This window comes from Anopheles arabiensis, chromosome 3, assembly GCF_016920715.1.
Source record: "Anopheles arabiensis isolate DONGOLA chromosome 3, AaraD3, whole genome shotgun sequence".
NCBI lineage: Eukaryota > Metazoa > Arthropoda > Insecta > Diptera > Culicidae > Anopheles > Anopheles arabiensis.
Window position 1 is genome coordinate 86936029 of NC_053518.1, and position 22066 is coordinate 86958094.

Sequence of the window (22066 nt, forward strand, 5' to 3'; positions counted from 1 at the left end):
TTTAATATCCGGCACGACCATTCCCTCGACGACCAAAAAAAGCTTCCACCAGCCGCCGCCAGATGCGCTAGTGAAAATCGAAATTACACTTGGGATTACGATCAATGTAGCCCGGCCTTAACGCACGGGCTGTGTATCTGTGAAAAAATTAACAAATACTCCAAGCGCCACAGGTTAAACTGATTAAAGATTAAACGACTGGAAGATCAAATATCCCTAAAAAAACAAAAGCTCCATAGAATCATTGGTTTGCTCAATAGATAGCGCCTATCATTACATTGCTGTCCTTTCTTTGCAATGTGTTTCGACAAACTTCATCTTATCATAACCTATATAGCCTTCTAACTTTCTGAGCAAAAATCTATATGGCCGTGTGGTTAGATACGTGGGGTATCAACATCAACGACCATTACTGAAATCTCACTTGTTTTAGTGCTAGTGTTTAGCATTAGAGTTTAGTATTTAAACAATCGTATCGCCGTTATAGTCCTAGCGATGCATAACTTCAATACGATACGATGCGATACGATTCAACAGTACAGAGGAAATGAGAAAGCTCTTCAAGCGAGGATGCTCCATTGGTTGGGTATCCTACCAACAGGTGGCGCCACCAGCTTTTTTTTTGCTATTTTTAGAATGCATCAGTTGTTCACCGTCTGCTATATTCCGTTTAGGCAGAGAGCTTGAGTCGTTTACAACCCGTTTAGTGGTCTTTTAGTGGATCTGTGACACTTGGGTGGTTGACGATGTGTAGTTGCTCCCTTTCTCGTGTAGTGTAATTGCACCATAATGATGGTTCGATGTCCCTGTTTTGACAGCTATCAAGTTTTTTTTAATATAATTTTTTAATAATACAAAAAATTATCAATTGGAGCATCAACATATTGATTACATACAAAAATAAAGTAAACTAACAAAAATATCGTTTGCAATATTTGCACAAATGTCCCCGTGAGCAACCACTGTGCTCTGTAAGCGAGTAGCAACTGTCAGTGCAGAAAGGGTGAATAATCGTGCTCTATTGTTTACCGCGGGAGTGTAGTGCAGTGAAAAATGAACAATTTTACCACACAAACCTATTGCCCGTCCGGTGTACTGCGTACCGGGCAGTGAACGATGGCCAGGGTGAACCGCCCGCAACATCATACCGTACCGCAACACAAAGGACACAAAGCCCTGCGCCCTGAACCAGCGCGACACCAGCCGCAGCAGCAGCAGCAGCAGCACACCATCAATCGCGCACACCACTGGAGTTAAACAAGTGTCCGAAGCAAAAACGCACACAAAACCAACCGGAAGCGTATTGAGTGCATCTTTTCCGGCGTTCGGTTGAATCAAAACAAAGGTGAAAAGTGAAGTTTTGCAAAACAAACATAAAACCCCAAAAAAAAGTGCATCCCCCGTATCTCAGATTGTGCGTACCGAAACAAACGACCTTACGGGTGCGTAGGTGCGCTTTTTCCCGTGCTCGTGTGTGTGTGTGTATAAGGCATCTAAACAGTGAGTGTATGTGTGTGTGTATATGTGCGCACTAGTTTGGCCGTGCGTCTTTGGCATTGTTAGCCGCAAAGGATCCATTGTGTTTGCAGGTGTGTAGATGTGCCCCTTTGCCAAGCGTGTGTGCGTACTGTGTGTATGTGTAGCGCAAGGGCCACAACAACATGGTGAAGGAAATGCCGTCGAGCACGGTGGTGAACCGCGATGAAGAGTGTCTGAAGAAGTCGTTGATGGAGGTGGTGAAAAGGTAAGCAAAGGTTACGCTTCTAACAGCAGCAGGAGGAGCAGGAGGAGAAGGGACACTATACGATAGTTCGAAAGAGGGGGTGTACGTGAGCGTGTATGTGTGTGTGTGTGTGTGGGTGAACGCATCGATTCCTTCGCCTTCGCCTGTGGTGTTGGTGCGCAGTGTGTGCGCAAACTAGCTGCAAGGAACGTTTCTTTTCGCCGTTGTTTGGCTGCGGTTCTTCGTTTTCGCAGTGTTGGGTGTTGGTGGGGTTGGTCATTCGATTTGGCCCTTACCCGTGTTCTAATGCGGTTTGGAGCCATTTTATTTTGGCTACACACACACACCACCGAGGGAGGGAGCGTCCAGGAATAAACACTTATTATTCAACATCAACAACGTACGCAAGCAGCTGCCGGGAAGGCGAATTAATCGGCGCCTCCGGAGGGAAGCAACAAAGCAATCCGGTGGGGTTTAGGGGTTGTCAAACCTGGGGGTTGCCGCCTGGTTACTTGGAAACAATGTAACGCCAATAGAACGCAATTTCACTGCTCACTGTGATGAATGTGCGGGGTGGCGAGCGAGAGAGAGAGAGAAAAACAAACGACAGTTGTGTTTGTTGTTTCTTTATGTTTTGCATTGGAAGGAAACGGGTTTTCAAAGTATGAGTTCGAGGACGAACGGAGCGTTTGTTGAAACCAATTATTAAAACCGCGTTGCCTTCACCGTCTTATCAATAGATTTTCTTTATAGCTCTTTACACGGGGTTTGCTGTAAGATTTGTTTGGAAAGTAAGGATTCGTTTTCGTTCACTGTTCAAGAGATTTACAATCCAACGATTGTATTGTAAGCTAATCGATGATTTATGGCGGTATAGAAGAGAAGAACAAAGGAACAATTGGTTATTCATCTCAATCTTTGTTGTTTCCTTTCGCGTTGACTTCCTTGCGCAGTGAGCAAACACACCGCGTAACGAAAAATCATTCCTTCTAGTGATCAGTGCCAGGTCCTTCTATTGTTTCTCTTTAGTATTTTTTTATTTAACAATTATTTTATTTAAAAAACACACATTTTTGAACATCTCCATAAGGATGATCTCTAAAACAAAGAGTAGATCGTATTCTAACAAGATCGATCGTGCATCCTACATAGGGATCGTATCCCTAAATTCAGAAAAGGCTATCTTATTTTGGGTAAAAAAATCCTCAATTGCTATTCATTTGAAATTATTCAAGATAATAAGGATATAAACACCTAATAAAATAATAATAAGATGACAAAAAAATAATAATAAAAATAGTCTAAATCACACTTTAAACATTCTGATGGGTTTTTTGTTGCATAATTGTTTGAATTAAAACGACTGATTTTATTTACTATTTATTTTTGGTATTTTACTTTCACTTTTCTATATGCTAACCTTATAATAAAAATTTTGATGTATTTTTTTTAATAGTTCAAGGTTACAAATCAAATTACGATAAGGTATCTGTTTGTGCATATTAATATATTGGACGTTTTAGACAGCTCCCGTTTAATAAAAATGTAATACGAGGGAAACTAATCAAGCAAATAAAAAAATAAACAAACGTTACTTTTCCTTTTTTGGGATCGATTAAACAATCTCTACTCTTCTGCCGCTTTGTAGCTATCATACAACAAAAGGAACATTAGAGCTCCTTTTGTGTTGTTTGTTTTTTTGCTCACTATTGTCCTTTTGTTCAGCTTCTTCAACACGTGCACCGCATGTCCCGCGCGCTCTGGTAGTTGTAACTCTCGATGGTGGTGGTATGCTCACCGTGTAATTCGGCACCGGCGTTTCTCGCGGCGCAACATTGCAACATGCCGCCGTCAAACGGCCGCCCCCGTACCCCCTGCCCCGTTTGTCACCCGATCGTGCGCGCGCGATCGTGGTAGTGTGCAAACGTCTGCGCGTCTGCTGCGTGTATGGCACCGGCCGCCACCACTATTGACCTTGCAGAAGCCCATTTTTCTGCTGCGATCGACAGAAACCGAAACGGGGATGGTGTGGCGGCGGTGGTGATTGAAGCAGAAAGATGATGGGCTTTGTAAAGCGAACGATCGCCGCCGCCACCGCCGCGCGCGAAGCGTGTTTGCGTTGTGTGCGCAAAGCCGGTTGTATGCGCCGGGCCGTTCTAATGATGATAGCGCTCATTGTGGAGGCAGGCACAACGGCGAATGGGACGCGTTGTTTGTGGGGCAGGCACACCGAGAGAATATGGGTGCACATTTAGGGAGCAGAGCTTTGTTTCGTATTCCGTTGGCCATTGCGCAGAACTCGCGCGAGTGGTGTGCGTGTTTGTGTGCTGTGGATGAGTAACACTGGGAGAGTGGGGTTTTCCTATTACTGTGAATGTACGCGCTCTATTCGAAACAATGCGCACATGCGTAGGTTTTTATCGCACAGAAACGGAAGTGTGAATTTTAGATCGGTCTGAGGTTGAGGAAGAAACGTCAATTTCATAAATAATGTTTCAGTTCTAATTTATCACTTACAATTATAATAAACTTACTTTTAAAAAAGCACATGTGTTAAGTGCATACTGTAAATTGTGGAACTCAAACGTTCATAAAAACGAATCCAAAAGCATACGATATTTATCTGATGTACTATATTATAATCCATAAGTTCTATGTAATTACTTTGGAAATATTAGAGCCTAAAATCGCAAAACGTTTAAGATGAATTGTTCAAAGAGTGAAATTAATCTTGAATCTGATCTAATAGAGTTTTAACTATGTTATGATATTTTAAATTAGATTGATGCGTTGGTTCCTAGTACAAAAAAACATGATTATATTCTATTAACAATAGTGATGGGTAAAGTTGGTAAAAATTCGGAGTCGACTCTGATCCAATTCCAATAATTTCGGGCCCTACTCGGGAAGGTAGGTCCGCCCAGCATTATCGTTTGGAATCATCTGGAACTGTCCGGAATTGCCTGGAGTCCTACGGAATCGCCCGGATTCGGAGTCGGAATCGTCCAGAGTCGCCCGGAATCGGAGTCGTCCGAAGTCGCCCGGAGACGTCCAGAATCGGCTGAAGATCGACCCTAGACGACTCCAAATGACTCCGGACGACTCCGACTCCCAACGATACCGGACGACTACAGACGACTCCGACTCCGGATGACTCCGACTCTGGACGACTTTGGACGACTCCGAATGACTCCGAACGACTCCGACTCCGGATGACTCCGACGCCGACTCTGGACGACTCCGAAAGACTCCGAACGACTCCGACTCCGGATGACTCCGGACCACTTCGGACGACTCCGAACGACTTAGAACGACTCCAGACGACTCCGGATGACTCCGGATGACTCCGACGCCGACTCTGGACGACTTTGGACGACTCCGAACGACTCCGAACGACTCCGATCGGTTCCTGATGACTGCGAACGACTCCGAACGACTCCGACTCCGGATGACTCCGGACGACTTCGGACGACTCCGAACGAATCAGAACGACTCCAGACGACTCCGATTCCGATTTTATTTTTTTTTTGTATGACTCCGAACGACTCCGGACTTCTTTAGACGATGCTGGACGACTCCGGACGACTCCGACTCCTGTTCTCCGGTTATGGTTATCAGGAGTATCCAAATTAAACAATAGTGGCTACTAACATGTTTTTAATCACAAATAAACCATAGTTTAACCGGTTCTTTTCTTTTCCCTCATTGCAGTGACTCAAGCAACCTGTGTCGGTTATGCTTATCGAAGGAGCAAAAACTAACCCGCGCCTTTTCGGACGAACGAGGAATAGATGATGCATTGCTGAAGAAAATATTCGACTGCACAACAGTAAAGGTATTAACGACAATCAATTGAATAGTGCAATAAAATCGATCAGCTAATAATCGTTCTTTTCCCATCCTGACCCGCAGGTTAAACTGAAGAGCGTTTTCCCCTCCGCCATCTGTGCGGTGTGCGATTTGAAGCTGAACGAGTTTTACAAATTTCGTGAAAAATGCATCGAAAACGACACCTTCCTACACAATCTGCTCGACGACCGGGTGGCAGCCGCATCGGAGGTGGACCAATCGGTCCCGATCGTCGAAAAGCAGCCGAAGCAGCAACACCTCAACCGAACATCTTCGAAGGGCGGAAGCGGTGGAAGTGGAAGTGGTGGAACTCACGCGAAAGAGTTTCAAACCGAGCAGCAGGCAGCAACGTCGACCACCTCCATCCCCGAGGCACAGAAGCGCAACAATAGCGAAATGATGGCGATCGCGTTGAACCAACTGTCCTCGTTCGGGTTGCGACCGCTGCAGGAGCTGATGGTGGAACGAAACGGTACCGAGCGGCACGCCTTGCTGGACGACCGTTCCTCCGCACGCCTACCGACTAACAGCGGCGGGAATGTCGTTTCATCGTCCTCCTGTGCTGCTTCGCAAGCACACGACTCGACGGTGCCTCCGCCACTCATCTCCTCGCTAGACTTAGTGGAGCAGACAAAGCGTCAGCTCGAGCAGCAGGAACGTACGTTCGCACTGGCAACGCTGGAAATGGCCGGATTGCAGGCACTGCACCGCACGGGGACGGAGGGTGGTAGTGTAGGGGGAAGCGGTGGTACCGGTGCTGGAAGTACCAGTGGTGGCAAGTTTGAGTGTACCGTGTGCCGTCGAATGTTCCGCAACGCGTACACGCTCCGGCGCCACACGAACCTGCACACCGAGACGAACCTGTTCCCGTGCGAGTACTGCGGCAAGAAGTTTAACGATCGCTCGAACTGGAAAATCCACCAGCGGACGCACACCGGCGACAATCTGTACACCTGTCTCGTCTGCCTGAAAACGTTCATCTCGCCCTCGACGCTCAAGTACCATCGGCGATCGCACCGGCGGCTCGAGTCGTTCGACTGTCGGCTGTGTCCGGGCACGTTCGCCAACTACGATTTGCTGGAGGAGCACGCCCGCAACATGCACCAGGACATGCAGGACATGCAGCCGGAAGAGCCGATGATTGATGCGGCCAGCTTCGTGAAGATTGAGCTGGAGGACGGCGAACTGTCGAGCTCGATGGCGGGGGGTGATGTGGGCACCACGACAACCACGCGCCTGCAGCATGGCAACGAAGAGGAGGAAGAGGAGGAGGAAGAAGAACAGGAGTCTCGCGAACGAAGGCAACCGGTAGACAGTAGTGGGGTGGAGGAGCTGCACCTGGCGGAGCTTTATCAAACGCAGCAGCAAGTGTTGGAGCTGTTGGAAAAGCAGCTGCAAGGCGGGCATGTAACGGTCGAGCCGAGAATCGGGGCAATGGCAGCGAACGGTGGCGGGATGGGTGAGCAAACGATGCACGAGGGAGGGATGGCAGTGAAGCGGGAAATGCTGGTGGAGCATCAGCAACAGTACCAGCAGCAGCGGCAGCATGAGGTAGAGGTTAAGGAAGAGCCGCTCGACGATTCGATGGAGATCGACCCGAGCGAGCTGCTGCAGCAAGCGATGGAGGAAGCGGGCGATGGCAACGAGGATAGTGAAGGGGGCGATAAGCAGGTGAGGAAAGAGGACGGAATTTCTAAGTGAACGCGAGTGAACCGAGTCGTTCATTGATGTGAACGTGAATGGGATTTCGGTACATTCGCTCTTCGCATACAGCAATACCTGTAAAGCCTGTGAATCGGTAGAACTACAGATTAATCCGTTTGTCCTTACGGTTCTGGTTCATTTGGCACACCTCTATTTCATAAATTATGTATAATACAAGATTTATAGATATTGAGCTTCTTATTAATCTTTTTCTTGGTGTAACACTGTATTAACTCTTTCTTACGGGAAATGAAATGAACAAATCTAATAGGAATTCCCAAGGAACCTGCCCAAACTTCATTTCCGATAAGAAAGAGTCAAGGAAGTGTTCCTCAAGTATAAGAATCCTTGGAAAACCCAACACTAAGCGTAAGAACAATTAGTAGCGACCTCTGTTGTCAATTTAACCTAACCTTAACTAATTCAACAAACCTTTTTTTCACGAATTCTATTTATCAAACCTAATACCCGCCTATTAATTATCCTTTTCATTTCATTTCCAGTTTTCTTCATCCTCCAGTGACGATTCATCCTCCCCTTCCACGATGATCCTGTTTCGGTGCGACTACTGTATGAAAATATTCCACTTCCTGGACGAGCTCAACGCTCACATGCTTCTGCACAATGGCGCAAAAAAAGGTAACGCTGCCACCGGACCTATAATGCTTGGTACGGCGGCTGCCTCCAACACATCCGGACCCGTTCCCACAACGCCATCTTCCAAGCCAATGCCCCTACTAACGTTGGTACGACCAGAAAGTTCCATCCCACTGTTGGCGAATGGTTACGCGACCAAGGCTGAATCGAAATCACCGCGTAGTAAACCTAAACGGCGGCGCGCAACTACCATCACCGTTGCACCAGAGGATCAGACGAAATCGATACCCGATGCAGTAAGTGACAGTTTGTTGCCCCCGGTAGCAGCGCCACCACCCGAGCACGTTTGCTCCAAGTGCCCGAAGATGTTCCGCACCGAGGAGCTGAAGCGTGTGCACGAGGCAACGCACGCAGACGACGAGCAGGCGCACAAGGTGCGCAGCTGCCGCATCTGCAACAAGCTGTTCAAGTGTGAGCTAAATCTGCTGGCGCACATGCGAAAACATTCGCTCTCGATACACCAGACCGGGCTGGCTGGGGAAGGGGCGGAATCCGGTGCCGGCGATAGCAGTGGCAACGATGAGTCCTGTTCCTCTTCCTCGAACGTTGGTGGTGTTCTAACAGCCGCCGCGTCCCACGAGCTCACTGCTGCACAGAATCATCAGCACTTCTCCCCGGACGAGAGCGATGAGGGTGAGTCGCCGCCGGGTGCGCCACCGTCCGATGTCGCTAGCCCCGAGGGCGGTGAACCGGCGGGAGAGGGAACTGATTCGGCCTCCCTTGCCGTGCTTTCGCGCAGCGCCTTCCGGAAGTGTGAAATCTGTGCCATCACGTTCAAGGATACGGTCGCGCTGGACCAACACATGCTGTGCCATTTCGAGCGCAAGGAGGCGATCGCGTTCGTGCCGCAGACGGACCGCCCTTTCCAGTGCACCGAGTGTCACAAGAGCTTCAAGCGAAAGGACTACCTGCTCATACACATCCGCACGCACACGGGCGAGCGGCGGTACAAGTGCGATCTCTGCTCGAGCGCGTTCGTGCACCCGTCGAACCTGATCACGCACCGGAAGCTCCACTCGAACGAACGGCCCTACCAGTGCACGCTGTGCGGGGCCACGTTTAAGCTGTTCGCGGGGCTTAAGATACACCGGCGGCGGTGCGAGCAGAAGCTACCGAAGGGTGGATCGCAGGAAAATGCCGCCGGTACAGCGGTGCTGTCGTTCGGGCCGGAGACGGCCGAGCTGCATGACAGTGGGGCGACAGCAGAGCAGCTATTATCCGCTGGCAGTGTGCATTATCCATTCTAAATGGATAGCCGGTTCCGGTGGGTACTGGCAGTTAGTTAGAAGTGAGGCAATCATCGAAAGATTTCGTACCGCGTACGGGAATGAAACATTCCCGCGTAGTAATGTCTGAATTTAAGAACAAAACGGCAACGAACTGGTCTATGCACACTATTTCTATTTGCCATATATTGTACGTTGCAATTAACTGCAACACACAAACACACAAACTCTCTAGATTGTGTTTATATTGTGCCGTACGTTTATCATTTGTCATACAGACAGAATCTTACTTTCTTTTAAAGAGATGTTTAGGCATTATGAAAATAGTGTATGTAGGCTACTATATTGATATAAAAGTATTCCAGGATATGGGAATACTACTCGATACTCTAATTAAGGGCAATTGTTAGGAAAGATCACAAACAACATATATCTTAAAGCCTGTGATTATAATGGCGCAACCCGAGTGAGCGAACGATGGTACACTAGCTGAACAAATTCTCATGCAAGTTTTGTGATTTTCCCCCCGAAAAGAATCAATTCACTTGATCTAGCAGTAAACAATTCCTTTATTGCTACTTACGATCGAACACTCCGATCCGCATTGTCTGCGGGGGATGATTCGGGCGATGGATTAAGTATTAACCAGGCAAACAAGACGGTTTTTGCAAAACTGAAACGATACTGGAATCGCCAACACTCGTTCCTATATTCAAAACACAGAAAGTCTACTTTAGTCAGATCGGATGGAACACATGTTAGTAGGAAATAGGATATTACACTAAAAAACATATATAAATGCTATCGGGTAAGACTATTCCTAAGTGAAGCAGAATCGAACGGTTCTGAGCAAACTGAAACACGGCGGATGTGTGTGAAAATGATTTTTTCTTATCATTTTGTAATCATTTTTTCCTACAAAACAAAAACCCTCCATTGTGTGAGGCTTATCACACATTTCTTCCTTTACTGTGGTGTAACACAACACACCAGCAGAAGTGATCTTTCGTTTTTCTCTCGCTCGCCCACTTGTGTGCTCGCAGCCCCCCATACGTTTGCAAATGTTCAACATTTCAGGCGCAATATAGTGAAAGCTAAGTCTACACACAAAGCCTTTTAAAGGGTGCATTTTAGTTACGTTAGCTCTTCCTTTTTATTAGATGCGTTACACTGCGCCAAATTGTGGTTTAGTTTTCCCTAGTCCTTTAAGAGTGGACACATTTTATTTTAAGTTTTTTTTAAATATCCTTTTAAAAGCTTCAGTTCTTGCAGACTGATGTTTTATTGTCTGCTTGTAAAGAGTTTATAAAATCAGTGATTTTTTTAAGTTTAAGCCCTTAAGTATCATTCATTTTTAGGATTACGAGAGCAGAACAGACGTTAGATTAAATTGTAACAAAATGGAAGCGAACACTTGCATTAGTAGTAAGCGTATAGTAATTAAAGAAAGATAGAGAGAGTCAGTTTCAGTGAAGGTAACATAGTATGGTAAATATCCTGCTGGGGAAAAATATTCTGTGTACGTCGAAGCGACTACCATTGTCTGAAACGCGGAGAAGAACAATCTACTTACCTAAAGTGTGTACTAAAGCTATCGTGAATCTAATCTAGAAAGGCCATAGCAATGATGAGAATCGAATAAATCTATATAAATTTTAGACCCATTTGCATATTTCAGTGTTGTAGTCCGAACGGTTCCGTGGTACAGTCGTCAACTCGAACGACTCAATAACATGCCCGTCATGGGTTCAAACCTATAGAATGGGGACCGTCCTCCCGTAGCAATTCGGCTGCGTGTTACTAAATAATAAAGTCTCGAAAGCCTGTAAATAGGGCGGACATGTCCGCGTAGGACGTTTTCCCCAAAAAGAAGATGAGAAGAAGCACGTCCGAACAAACAATAATCGCGGGATTTTTTTTTTATTTTACAAAAGTAACAAAAACCCGTTTTGCGCCGTGTACACTCTGCTTCACGGTGCCGTGTGTAACGTGCATTCGTAACGCACCGTAACGCACGTCACACAGCTGTCAAACGGCAACTGTTTACAAATGCAATCTCGCACACGAAGAAAGAAGAACCACAGACACACACGCACACAAGGAAATCACAATCGTTTGTTGTTTTTTTGCGACGGTCGGAGTTGTTTCGTGTATGTGCGTGTGTTGCGTATTGTTTGCCGATTGTCCCTTGTTCCCTTCGGTCCCTTAGTGCTTCCTGACAATATGCAGACCAGTTTCGTGAATGGTGCCGCTGGTTCTGCTTCACAGTCAGGAACGCATATTGCGCAACCGCGTAAGCTCGCCCGAAGTGTGCGATGAACCAAAACACGACGACGACGACGACGACGACGGCTATCAAGAGGGAAATCACCGTTCGACGCTTTTCCAATACGACGTAGAAAGGCCAGTGCGAGTTCAGTTCCCAATGAAGCATCACAACGCACGACGCAGTTTCAAGTTCAGAAGGTTGAACGTGCAAGAAACAAAAAAGCACTAGAGAGCGAGAGACAATCCCGCTAAGCCATTCTAATTACCCACACACGCATACAGTCTTTCGAAGGTGCCAAAAAAAGTACAAAGGAAAGTGAAAGGAACACAGGTGGTGGATTGAGAAAACTCCGCAAGAAGAGATGAACACACTTCCGGTTCCGTTCGGTGGGCGCGTGTGAACGTCAGGGAAAACGATAATACGCCCTTGGAAGGCCTTTTGTCGTACACAGGGGTCGGTGTCCGTTCGGTCCGGAATCCCAGTGCAACGGTGGACCCCCAGCGGCGAGCCTTCACAATGTCGGCCAGTGCCGGTGGGCTTGGTGGGACGGCCTCGGCCCTGCTCAAATCGCCCCAGACAGCCCTCCAGCTGCTGCTGGAAGAGATCAACTTTCAGCGTACGAAGGAGATGCGGCAGCTGCTAAAGGACGGTAAGTTGTCCCATGTGCCCACCATCATCCCTGTCTTTCCCATCCCCTTCGTGGGGGAAAGGTAGGAAAATTCCAATTAAAACCCTCCCCCAGTTGGGACCATCATCTCGTTTAGGGAGTAAAGGGGCCATGCTGTGAATTATCGATTTTTCCAACAACCGAACCGTCATAGCCAGCACACACCACACGTCGAGTTGATGAGTTCATTCGACGATAATAGGCGAATATGCGCACTGCTCCTTGTTGTGTGCTCCTTGGATTGGGTTTCTTCACCCCTCACACACACATTCACGTACGGTTGCTAAGGATCGGAATGCCTGGTCCGTCCATCCCAAATGTCACGTCGTGATGTTTTTGCTTTTTGCATAACTAACCATCCCCGACAGAAGCAACGGTGGTATGTGTGCACCGGCTTTCTTGCCTTGTTCCTCTCGAAGGATCGATTTCTTGGATTCCATTGGAATTTTACCGATCAACCTGCCATGCCATACGTCCTGGCCGTCCGGCAGCGAGTCTCGCGCAGAATCTCATTAACGCGAATGCGAAAAGCATTGCCAGTTTGTCTTGAATATCATTATCTAAATGCTTCCGCTTGTTAGCATCATTTGCTGGTTATTGGCATTTGCTGCTGCTTTTGATGATTCATGGAAGCGGGGGATTTTGGTGCCGGTCGAGGAAAGCAGCGCACCCTTTGATTGGGGATTTTCTTTGCTCGGGTCCAGTAAAACGAAAACGCCGATGCAAACGCCGTTCCGTTTTGCGATATATTTATTTGTAAGAAGACCGTGTGCACTGCAAACTGCAGTGACTCATGGTCATGCTGCAAAAGAGCAAGCGTGATTGAAGCGTGGAGCAGCAAGCAGTTGGATCGATTCGCTGCAACAGAAACTCACAAAGGCCATACTGGTGCTTGTCCATCTTAACCAACCAGACGTAACATTTCCGTCGTGTGGGCAGAGATGTGGTATGTCTTTCCTTCAAATGGCAGAGATAAAAGCAAAAGCGTGCCGTGCAGATTTCACCGACAATTGTGCATACACACACGCGATAACCTTCCCCCAGGCACTGGACTGCGGGTTTGCCTGGACCCGTGTGTGTTTGTTTGTTTGGTGCATTGTTGAGATGCATCATCATCGTCATCATCATCAACATGCGTACCCACAAGTAGCTGCGGCTCCTTTTTGGCTTATCAATGCTCGATATGGTTGGTGGTACGTATCTCAACCGTAGTAGTAGCGCGATTGCTGACGGGAAGAGCTATTAATCATTGCCTACTGCAAGACGGACAGACAGACCGACAGCGTAGCACCCCCTGCTGTTGTATCCCGAATAGATGAAGATGCTAGCTTTACGTGTTCAGCGCGTTTAGCTATTTTATTTTCATCCAAGTAGCTGGAGCAAGCCAGCCGTGTTTGCCGGTTAGTTCTGCTATTTCCGTCTCGTACTGTCGCTGTTATCTCACACGAGATACTCCTTTGTATTTTCGTACAATAAATGCGTATCAGTAATGGGATGGCTCGGATGACGGGGTGACCTTTAACCTTTTGCCGGTTTGCTACGTCAGTGTGCAGTCCTTTGCTGGATTGCCTTTTCCAGCGGCGGTTGCGTCACTGAAGGAGAGTTTCTTAGTGTTGGGATTGCAATGTTCGCTTTGTTGGACTTTTATAAAGAATTTAGTTTACAGAATATTAGAAATTATACAACTGGAAATGAAGTGTACAACAGCAAAGGTGCGTATTAAATAACACACAATGTGTATTAAATAATTTCCTTCTATGTGGGGACGGTCCATATGAGGCTTGTACCCACGATGGTCATGTTGTTAAGTTGTTCGAGCTGACGTATCATGGAGACGCTGCATTAAATAATTTATTTTAAATTAATTCAGTATGACCAACAACATCAATCAATTTCTAGTATTAATTTCTAGTTGCAATCAGATTTAGTTTTATGTATACGCAAAATTCAAATAGGATTCCTATTAGGAATTGCCTGACTGAATGGGGTCGATTCCCTTTCGAACATTTGCTCAGCATCGAGAACTCACCATTAAGTCAATTTTTGTAGATTGCTTTACTACCATATATTTCTGATTGATATTTTTAGATTGCTTTCGTGCATATTTCCCAAAAAGCGATTTGCATAATAATTAAGAATTACGCAAAATACAGACCATCCAGGATTGTTTGTACAACATTGTTTGTAACAGGTCTGAATGGCCGCAAACTACACCAGACAAAAGACCATGAAGCAGTTGCAGTAGATGATTGCGTTGATTGCACTCTGCCAGACTTATAACTGCCCTATTGTAAAGATCCTAAAGCTCGCTGTCCTTTTGGTTGAACGTCAAAGTCTATGAAACATAATTGAAAGTCATCTAAATAGTGTCCAATGTTGTCCTTCTCTTCCCAAAGAGGATTCCGAAACTGAAAATCAATACAGACACGACACGTACCATCTCTTCATTAACTGCAAAGCAGCATATGATAGCATAGCCAGGGTAAAACTGAACGACGCTATGTGCTCTTTTGGAATTCCGGTAAAACTGATAAGACCAATTGCACTTGTCAGGTGAAGGTGGATGGAAACCTATCAGGGCCTTTTGCTACCACCAAAGGTCTGTCTCCTATTCAACTTGGCGCTAGAGTGGGCCATCTGCGACTTGAGGGTGGAGACATCGGGAACCATCTTCTATAATTCAACCCAGATCCTGGCATACGCTGATGATATAGACATCATTGGTCTATATAGACATCATTGGTCTGCAGCTCTCCTATTGCAGATAAGAGGCAAAGACCAAACTGTTGATGGCAACATCAGCGACCCTACCAATAACGTAGGCGTGACGTACAGATAGGTGAATGCAATTTTGAAGTCGACCCAGAATTCACCTATCTTGGATCAAAGGTCAGCAATGACAATAGCATGGTAGCTGAGTTGCGCGCAAAGATGCTGGTTTGCAACCGATCATTCTACAGCCTGAAAAATCAGTTCACCTCAAAGAACCTGTCGCGATGTACGAAGCTGGGACTATATAGTACCTATATAGATCCGGTTCCGGTACTCACATACGCCTCTGAGACATGGACACTGTCCAAATCTGACGAAACCCTCTTAGCCGCGTTCGAGAGGAAGATGCTCAGAAGGATATTTGGCTCCGTATGTGTGGAAGGACAATGGAGGAGACGTTATAACGACGAGCTATACGAGATGTACATCGAACTCCACTGTCGTGCAGCGTATCATGCTCACTCAGATTCGGTGGGTTGGCATGGAAACGGACGACCCAGCCCGTAAAGGCTTTTCTGGCTGTCCACAAGGACAGAGGAGGCGTAGTAGGCCCAAATTGAGGTGGCAGGATTGAGGTGGCGTGGAGGCGTCCGCCATTAAGGCCGGGAATAACGGATTGGCAGATGAAGGCGCGAGACCTTGAACGGTTTCGGACACTCCTGAGGTAGACCAAGACATCTTAAAAAAGTCATCTTCTGTCGATTCTGAAGAGGTTTACCATAGTTTAGACCTGATCATTTGATTTTGGAAGACCATTCTAGATCAATGTCCTTTACAAACTCATGAAGTAAAGTGTCCGTCAGACAAGTATTCATTGAAAAATGGTCGTAGAAATCAGGATGTCTTGGAGATAAAAAGTCTGAAGAAGTTGTGAAAGTCCTAAAATCGCTCAACCTTCTCAACTATCATCTTTCAATCGCAACTAACGCTACAACTCTAATCTTCTCTTCCTCCTTCCCAGACGGTGGTTTCGTCGTCCTGCAGGGTACGACCTACTGGACCGACCTGTTCGTGCGCCACTTTCTCTTCCAGTCCGAGCCGGAGCACAGCATCGACTGTGACGATCTGCTGTTCTTCGTGCGCAAGAAGCACATCAAGGGTTCGTCGCGTGCGATGCCCCGGTACGAGACGGAGATCGAGGTGTTTCGGAAGGATTCGCGCAAGCTGCCGATCGGCGACCCGGACGTCGACTGGGAGGAAACCGTCTACCTGAACCTGGTGATCCACCAGTTCAACTACACGCTCACGCTCGCCATCTGCACGCGCACGTCGCCGAAGGAGCTGCAGGTGCTGCGGCGCCACTCGCAGAAGGTGTACGCGTCGCCGAGCCGCCGAAAGATGGACACCAAGGGCGATAGTGAGGAGATCACCTATCCGCACATCTGCTTCATGGTGGACAACTTCGACGAGGTGTTCCACGACATACTGGTGCGCGACGGCGAGATGGTGTGCGTCGAGCTGGTGGCGACCGATCGGGACGGCAGCGTGCAGGGCGTCATCTTTCTCGGCTCGATACGGTACGACGCGCTCAAGAAGGTGTACGATGCACGGGTAAGGTTAAAGGGGGGGGGGGGGGGACTCACGATCAATCAGCAGTTCGGTTAATTTCATCACTTTCTTTTTCACTCCATTTCAGCAATCCAGCCTCGGCTCGAAGGTAGCACAACGAATGTCCTTCGGTTTGTTCAGCTCCGGTGGCCCTCAGACGCGCTGCGAGTTCGTGCGCATGAAGGGTCCGCAGGGCAAGGGTCACGCCGAGATGGCCGTCACGAAACCGAAAGGATCGGGCGTAGAAACGCCTACCAGCGAGCCCGGGTAGGTCAAAAAGAGATGCCCCACTGGAGCTCGATTCAAACACGCCAACCAATCCTAACCACATATGCACATGCGCTTTTTTAGGTTCTGTGCCACCGACATGTGGGACTCGGAGTGGGAGGAAGACTGCGAGGAGTACTACAACTATCGGCATCAGCGCCGGCTCAGCGACCCAAGCGCCAACCTGAACAACTTCAGCCGTTACGGCTGGCGCACGAAGAATGCGACCGATCCGGGCGGCTCCGCGTACGGCGGCTCGAAGGCACGCTCGGAAAACGAAGGGCTGGACTGTCTGGCGAACGAGGTGTCCGAAATCGAGGCCGGTGATTTGCGCGACGGTAAGCCACGAACAGTTGATTGGTTTTGGTGCTCTCTCTCTCTTTCTCTCTCGCTTCACGATCATATAACGCTTTTGTTGTGCGCGCAAACGGGGTTCGATGTGTGACAGGTTTTCTTTTCTTTTATGTCTTGTGTGGTTTATGTCTTGTGTTAATCTAGGACGATTCTTGGATTTGGAACAAGGATAGCAAACACTTTCAAAATTCTGAAAATTAAAAATGGATTAATTCTAATCTGTAAAGAGGAAAATTCCTAATTGCAACTCAGCTCAGTTGCAAGCCCAAGAATCGCATTCGCATCAAAAAAATTCGTCATCATCTACTCTCTTTCACTTCATAAACCATCAGTCCCTCTGTGTCCGTGTATGCATGCAGCATGTGTTTTTTTGTTGTTTTTGTTTCTAATCGTCTCTTCGGCCAATTCAACCAACGTCTATCGCTTATAAGCCGTGTCGTGTCTCGTGCTAGCCACCAAATCAAAATAATGTTAAATAATTAAAGTGTGGCTACACGAGAATGATGGGCCGTGTGCCCCCGTGTGCACACCTGTGTACCGTGTACAGTATTGCTGGCTGGCGCTTGACTCTTTACATTACATTAATCTTTACTAACCCGGTAGGGAAGCAGGACGATCGCTTAACCTCAAAATTTTGGGAGCCAAAAATTCAAAATGCCAATAGAAGAAGCAGAAAAAACCAAACAAAACGATCCTTTCCCATGTTCCTTCCCGTTCTTCTTTGCGCCCTTCCTTTGGTGGTGGTTCCCTTTTCCTTCTGTTTTGTTTGTGTGTGTGTGTGTCAATACATTCACTCCACCCTTCCCTGCTCTCATCCAACCCCTCATCCCGCTCCTTTTCTAAGAGTAGTGTGCCCTTGTCGCTAGAAGATTAACCGAAAAGAGTTAACACACCAAACCCTAGTTGCGTTTGTATGCCCGTGTGTAGTGCAGCATCATTGGAAGCCACCAACGCGGGACGGGGGACAGAACGGAAAGAGCGGGAGACAACACTCCGGCCTTTCCTGTTCCGTTGATCCATCGCTTGGTGTGCTTCCTCTTCCTTGAACATATCCTTTTACAAAAAAAACTACCGTACTATTACATCCTTGTTCGTTTTGTCTTATAATTTTTCTCTCTTTCTCTCTCTCTCTATTTATCTCTCTCTTTTATACACCAACGCACACACACATACACAACCACACGTACAATGTACTTCCCTTTGCGGCGCATTTTTCGTTCGGAACAATTTCGGCCCTGTCCACCAACAAAAAAAAACGAATCAAAATCAAACCAAATCCCAGATCGTCCTGCTTCCTCGTCCGCCAGCATCGTGGACACGTCGCCGGTACAGCAGGGTGGCAGCAGCAAATCGCCCACCGCCAGCAACGGCACGGCGCGGCACCGTGTCGACCCACTAGAGGGTCCTCCCTGCGTCCCGAGCGACAAGCTGGCCGCCTCCTCCTCGAGGACGGCGGGCTGTTGCAGTTGCTTCGGCCGGCCGGGGCGCAAGCGCTGGTCCACCGATGCCGATTCCGTCCAGATGTCGGAGGTGTACGCACCGTGTCCGGCGTGCGGCGGCGGGGAAGCCGACCGGGACGAGGAGGCCGAAACCGGCCGCACCGCGTCGGAACGGAAGCGGCTGGAGTCGCTGGAGCTGCACGATTCGCCCGCCTGTCTGGCGACGGTGTCGAAGGGCCGATCGCCGCTGATGAAGCATCGCAACGTGCTGATCGTGGAGAGTGAGCTGGAGTTTGCGGGTGGTGCGAAGGTGCGCACTGGCCCACAGCCCAGTACAGCCAACGATAAGGGAACGGTGGTCAAGAAGAAACCCGCGGCCGATGCGCTCAGCACGGTGAAGCGGCGGGAGAACGGTTCCAAAGCGAACCAGAGCCCAAAAAAGCGGCTCAGTACGCCCGTGTTTCGATCGAAGCGTAGCAACAGCGGTACGGAGACAGCCGACCCGGCGAGCGGCAGCAAAGCGACCAACGGCAAGGCGAAGGCGTCGAACGCGATCAACAACAACACCGGCATCCATCGACGGTCGGCCCCACCGTCCACCGCAACGGAGGCGACCGAGGCGACGGAAGAGTACGAGATGGCAGACGACGCCGTGTCGCTGAACGGCGGCGACTTGACAGCGGCGAACGGCGAACCCTCCACCGCCGCGGCACTGATCGACCCGAAGCAGCGGATCCGGGTGAATGGGCGCGAAGAGTTCCCGGCCGAGCGGAACAACCGTACGGCGAACGGGAACGGCAATCAGGCGGGCGGTGAGAAGCTAGCCACGACGACGGCTGCCACGGTGGCAAACATTAAGGAGCATCGCGAACGACGAACCTCCACCAATACTGTTCGATCGTCGGCGGGTGGTAATGGAGCGGCTCCCGGGAACGGCAGCGGTCGCTTTTCGCTCATCTACCGGCGAAGCAAGTCATCTTCGGCGTCGCCACCGGTCGTAGCCGGTAAAAGGGAGGACAAAAAGGGAAAGCATTCTGGGGTGCTGAGCTCCGATGCGGGGCGTAAAAAGACTCCACCGGTGCTGGGAGTGGAGGGCAAAAAGGAGGCTGAAGTCGGTCCGGTGCTAGCTGCAGAGCAGGAAGCGAAGACGGAAAAGCCGCCCGAGAAAGAGGAAACGGATCTTTCGACGGGGGCCGTGATCGATGGGGACATAAATGGCAATCCGGACGAGACGACGACGGATGCGAAAACCGAATCGACCGATGGGCAGGAAACGACCGAAGAGAGCGAGCTCAGCAATCGTGCCATCTGGGCGGCACTGAAGGAGCTGCGGGCAAAGAAGGAGTGCTCCACGCTGCCGAAGGTGAAGAAACCGAGCTACAACAGTTTTTACGCGCGGCCAACAATTCTTGCGGACGGTGCCGCTGCTGGACGGGACGGGACGACGGGACCGGACGGAGCGGCCGTAACGCCACCCGCCGGCGTAAACACGATCCCCAGTCGCCGTACGCCCGATGGCACGAACATCTACTACCTGTGCGACTACCATCCGAGGCGGCATCAGCATCACCATGGCGATAAAGGTTGGCGTTTTTGCAGGGCGCATGCTGCGTGTCCGTGTGCTTCTGTCATTTGTTTGTCATTTTGTGTGCTTTGTGTTTAAACGTTTTAAGAAATAGAAGAGAAGAGGAGTTACTGACAGGATTAAATAACACATTTTTTTCTTCTTTCTCCACTTGCCATACTTCCAGAGCTCGACGACGGCGCGTACAACCCGCTGTGGACGACCAAAGGGTTTACGCAAACGTTTCACTTCTGGAAGGAGAACCGCCGCCAGCAGTCGACGCCACTGAACGCCTTCCTCACATACGTCACGCTGCCGTGGTGGAGCATAGCGAAAGGTAAGGGGCAGATTTTTAAGGCGATAAGAAGGAAGATACTAGTGAAGGGGTGAATTAAGTTTTCGTTTGAATCGATTACGGCTAGCTCCGAAGTATTCTGTGATCGATTCCTGATAGTGGGTCCGAAACACAGTTTCTGGAATTGGTTCCAGAATTGGTACCGGAATTGGTTCCGGAGTCGGATCCGGAATTTGTTCCGGAATCGGATCTGGAATTGGTTCCGGAATCGGATCCGGAATTGGTTCCGGAATCGGTTCCGAAATTGGTTCCAGAATCGGTAACGGAATCGGAATCGGCTCCGGAATCGGTACCGGAATCAGCTCCGGAATCGGTAACGGAATCGGAATCGGCTCCGGAATCGGTTCCGGAATCAGCTTCGGAATCGGTAACGGAATCGGTAACGGAATCGGAATCGGCTCCGGAATTGGAATTGGTTCCGGAATTGGCTCAGGAATTGGTTCCGGAGTTAGCTCAGGAATCGGAATCGGCTCCTTAATTGATTTCAGAATTGGTTTCGGTTCTGTTTCTGAAGTCAATCTTGATTCCGTTACCGGAGCAAATTGCGATTCCCAGGATGATTCCGATTGCGAAGCCGATTCTGATTCCGAGCTCCCACCACTAAAAGAGATGTGATTACTGATACGCTTGCGCTTTTCGTTTGTAGATCTTCTGGACCACCGGGAGCAACCGATACTAACGTTTTAAGGGACGCCCCGAAACCGAAGCATGGTTCCATACCAACAGGACCTCAATTATCCTACTACTACTACTGGCTCTCGTCGACTCTTGTGGGGCTCAGCATAATGCCAGACGACACAATGGCACCGAAAAAAGAAGGCTTTTTTATTCATTTATTTCGATATACAAGCGGTAGACGAGGAGCGCGTTTTTAATTCAATCGATCAATTGATCCTAGTCTAGTCAGTTCTGGGGAGTTCTGGCCGCACAGGCAGCAACAGCAGCATTCCGTTCGGTGGGAACACATTTTGTGATAGTAACGCATTCTTTCTTTTCCCAAGTCCCCTTATCTCGTCCCCTGAGAGCTGTTGTCAGCTCCGGAGCTCACTGTGGGCATCTTGCAGCCTTTATCCACGTGTGTTGAGCAGTGGAACAACCAAAATGGAGGGCGTTTAGCTATAGGGTATAAGGGGGAGACAGGGAATAGCGATGGGACGCATCTTTAGCACCTTCGAATCTCAAGGAATCTTTGCAATTTCTCACACTTATGTACTTGCATTTGAATGTAAAAATCATTTTGTTTTTGTACCGTAAGCATTGCGTCGTTTAGGTTTAATGGCGCGTGGAATTGTGTTCTGCTAAATAAGTTGTCGTTTCGTAAGGGTTTGGTGAGTGGCGAAAATAAAAAAAATGGTTGGTGTTGTCATTAAGATTGATTTGGTTGATTTCTGGAGGGTTAGATTGATAGTGTGATTAAAAAAAAGGAAGGATTATTGAATGACACGCGCTGCACGTGTATTGAACAGCGATACAGCGAACAAAGTATAAATATAAAAACATTTGCAAAAAAAAGCGTACATTTTAAAACATTATTTTCTAAAATTCCCAATACTTCATCGATCCTCATCGATTCCGTTAGACAAACATTTTTCCAGAAATAATCACTCCGTTTACTTCATTCCCTCCTCATCCCCGTTCGGTTTGCTGATAAACCGAGCAAGCGCGCCGGAGG

The 22066-nt window shown here is 48.4% G+C and overlaps 2 protein-coding genes across 3 annotated transcripts; both read left to right on the forward strand.

Annotated features, from left to right (window-relative positions):
- The first annotated feature begins 946 nt into the window (after positions 1-946).
- On the forward strand, positions 947-10817 carry LOC120902462 (zinc finger protein 574-like). Its single transcript, XM_040311216.1, has 4 exons — positions 947-1744; positions 5435-5558; positions 5636-7243; positions 7780-10817. Exons 1-4 carry the CDS (start codon positions 1662-1664, stop codon positions 9178-9180), a joined length of 3216 nt encoding a protein of 1071 aa, XP_040167150.1. The 5' UTR covers positions 947-1661; the 3' UTR covers positions 9181-10817.
- A 426-nt stretch (positions 10818-11243) lies between these two features.
- LOC120900301 (uncharacterized protein KIAA0930 homolog) lies at positions 11244-21766 on the forward strand. Of its 2 annotated transcripts, XM_040307107.1 has the most exons (7): positions 11244-12077; positions 15829-16418; positions 16504-16682; positions 16767-17020; positions 18319-20058; positions 20227-20376; positions 21041-21766. In XM_040307107.1, exons 1-7 carry the CDS (start codon positions 11945-11947, stop codon positions 21079-21081), a joined length of 3087 nt encoding a protein of 1028 aa, XP_040163041.1. In that variant the 5' UTR covers positions 11244-11944; the 3' UTR covers positions 21082-21766. The 2 variants fall into 2 exon arrangements, with proteins under 2 accessions (XP_040163041.1, XP_040163042.1); XM_040307108.1 differs by lacking the exon at positions 18319-20058 and having other exon boundaries at positions 11248-12077.
- Positions 21767-22066: the final 300 nt, after the last annotated feature.

Coding starts and splice junctions, on each gene's coding strand:
- LOC120902462 (XM_040311216.1), top strand. CDS start 1,662: ATGGTGAAGGAAATGCCGTCGAGCACGGTGGTGAACCGCGATGAAGAG. Junction 5,559..5,635: donor TCGACTGCACAACAGTAAAG/GTATTAACGACA, acceptor CCTGACCCGCAG/GTTAAACTGAAGAGCGTTTT. Junction 7,244..7,779: donor GTGAAGGGGGCGATAAGCAG/GTGAGGAAAGAG, acceptor TTTCATTTCCAG/TTTTCTTCATCCTCCAGTGA.
- LOC120900301 (XM_040307107.1), top strand. CDS start 11,945: ATGTCGGCCAGTGCCGGTGGGCTTGGTGGGACGGCCTCGGCCCTGCTC. Junction 17,021..18,318: donor GGCCGGTGATTTGCGCGACG/GTAAGCCACGAA, acceptor ACCAAATCCCAG/ATCGTCCTGCTTCCTCGTCC. Junction 20,059..20,226: donor GCATCACCATGGCGATAAAG/GTTGGCGTTTTT, acceptor CCATACTTCCAG/AGCTCGACGACGGCGCGTAC.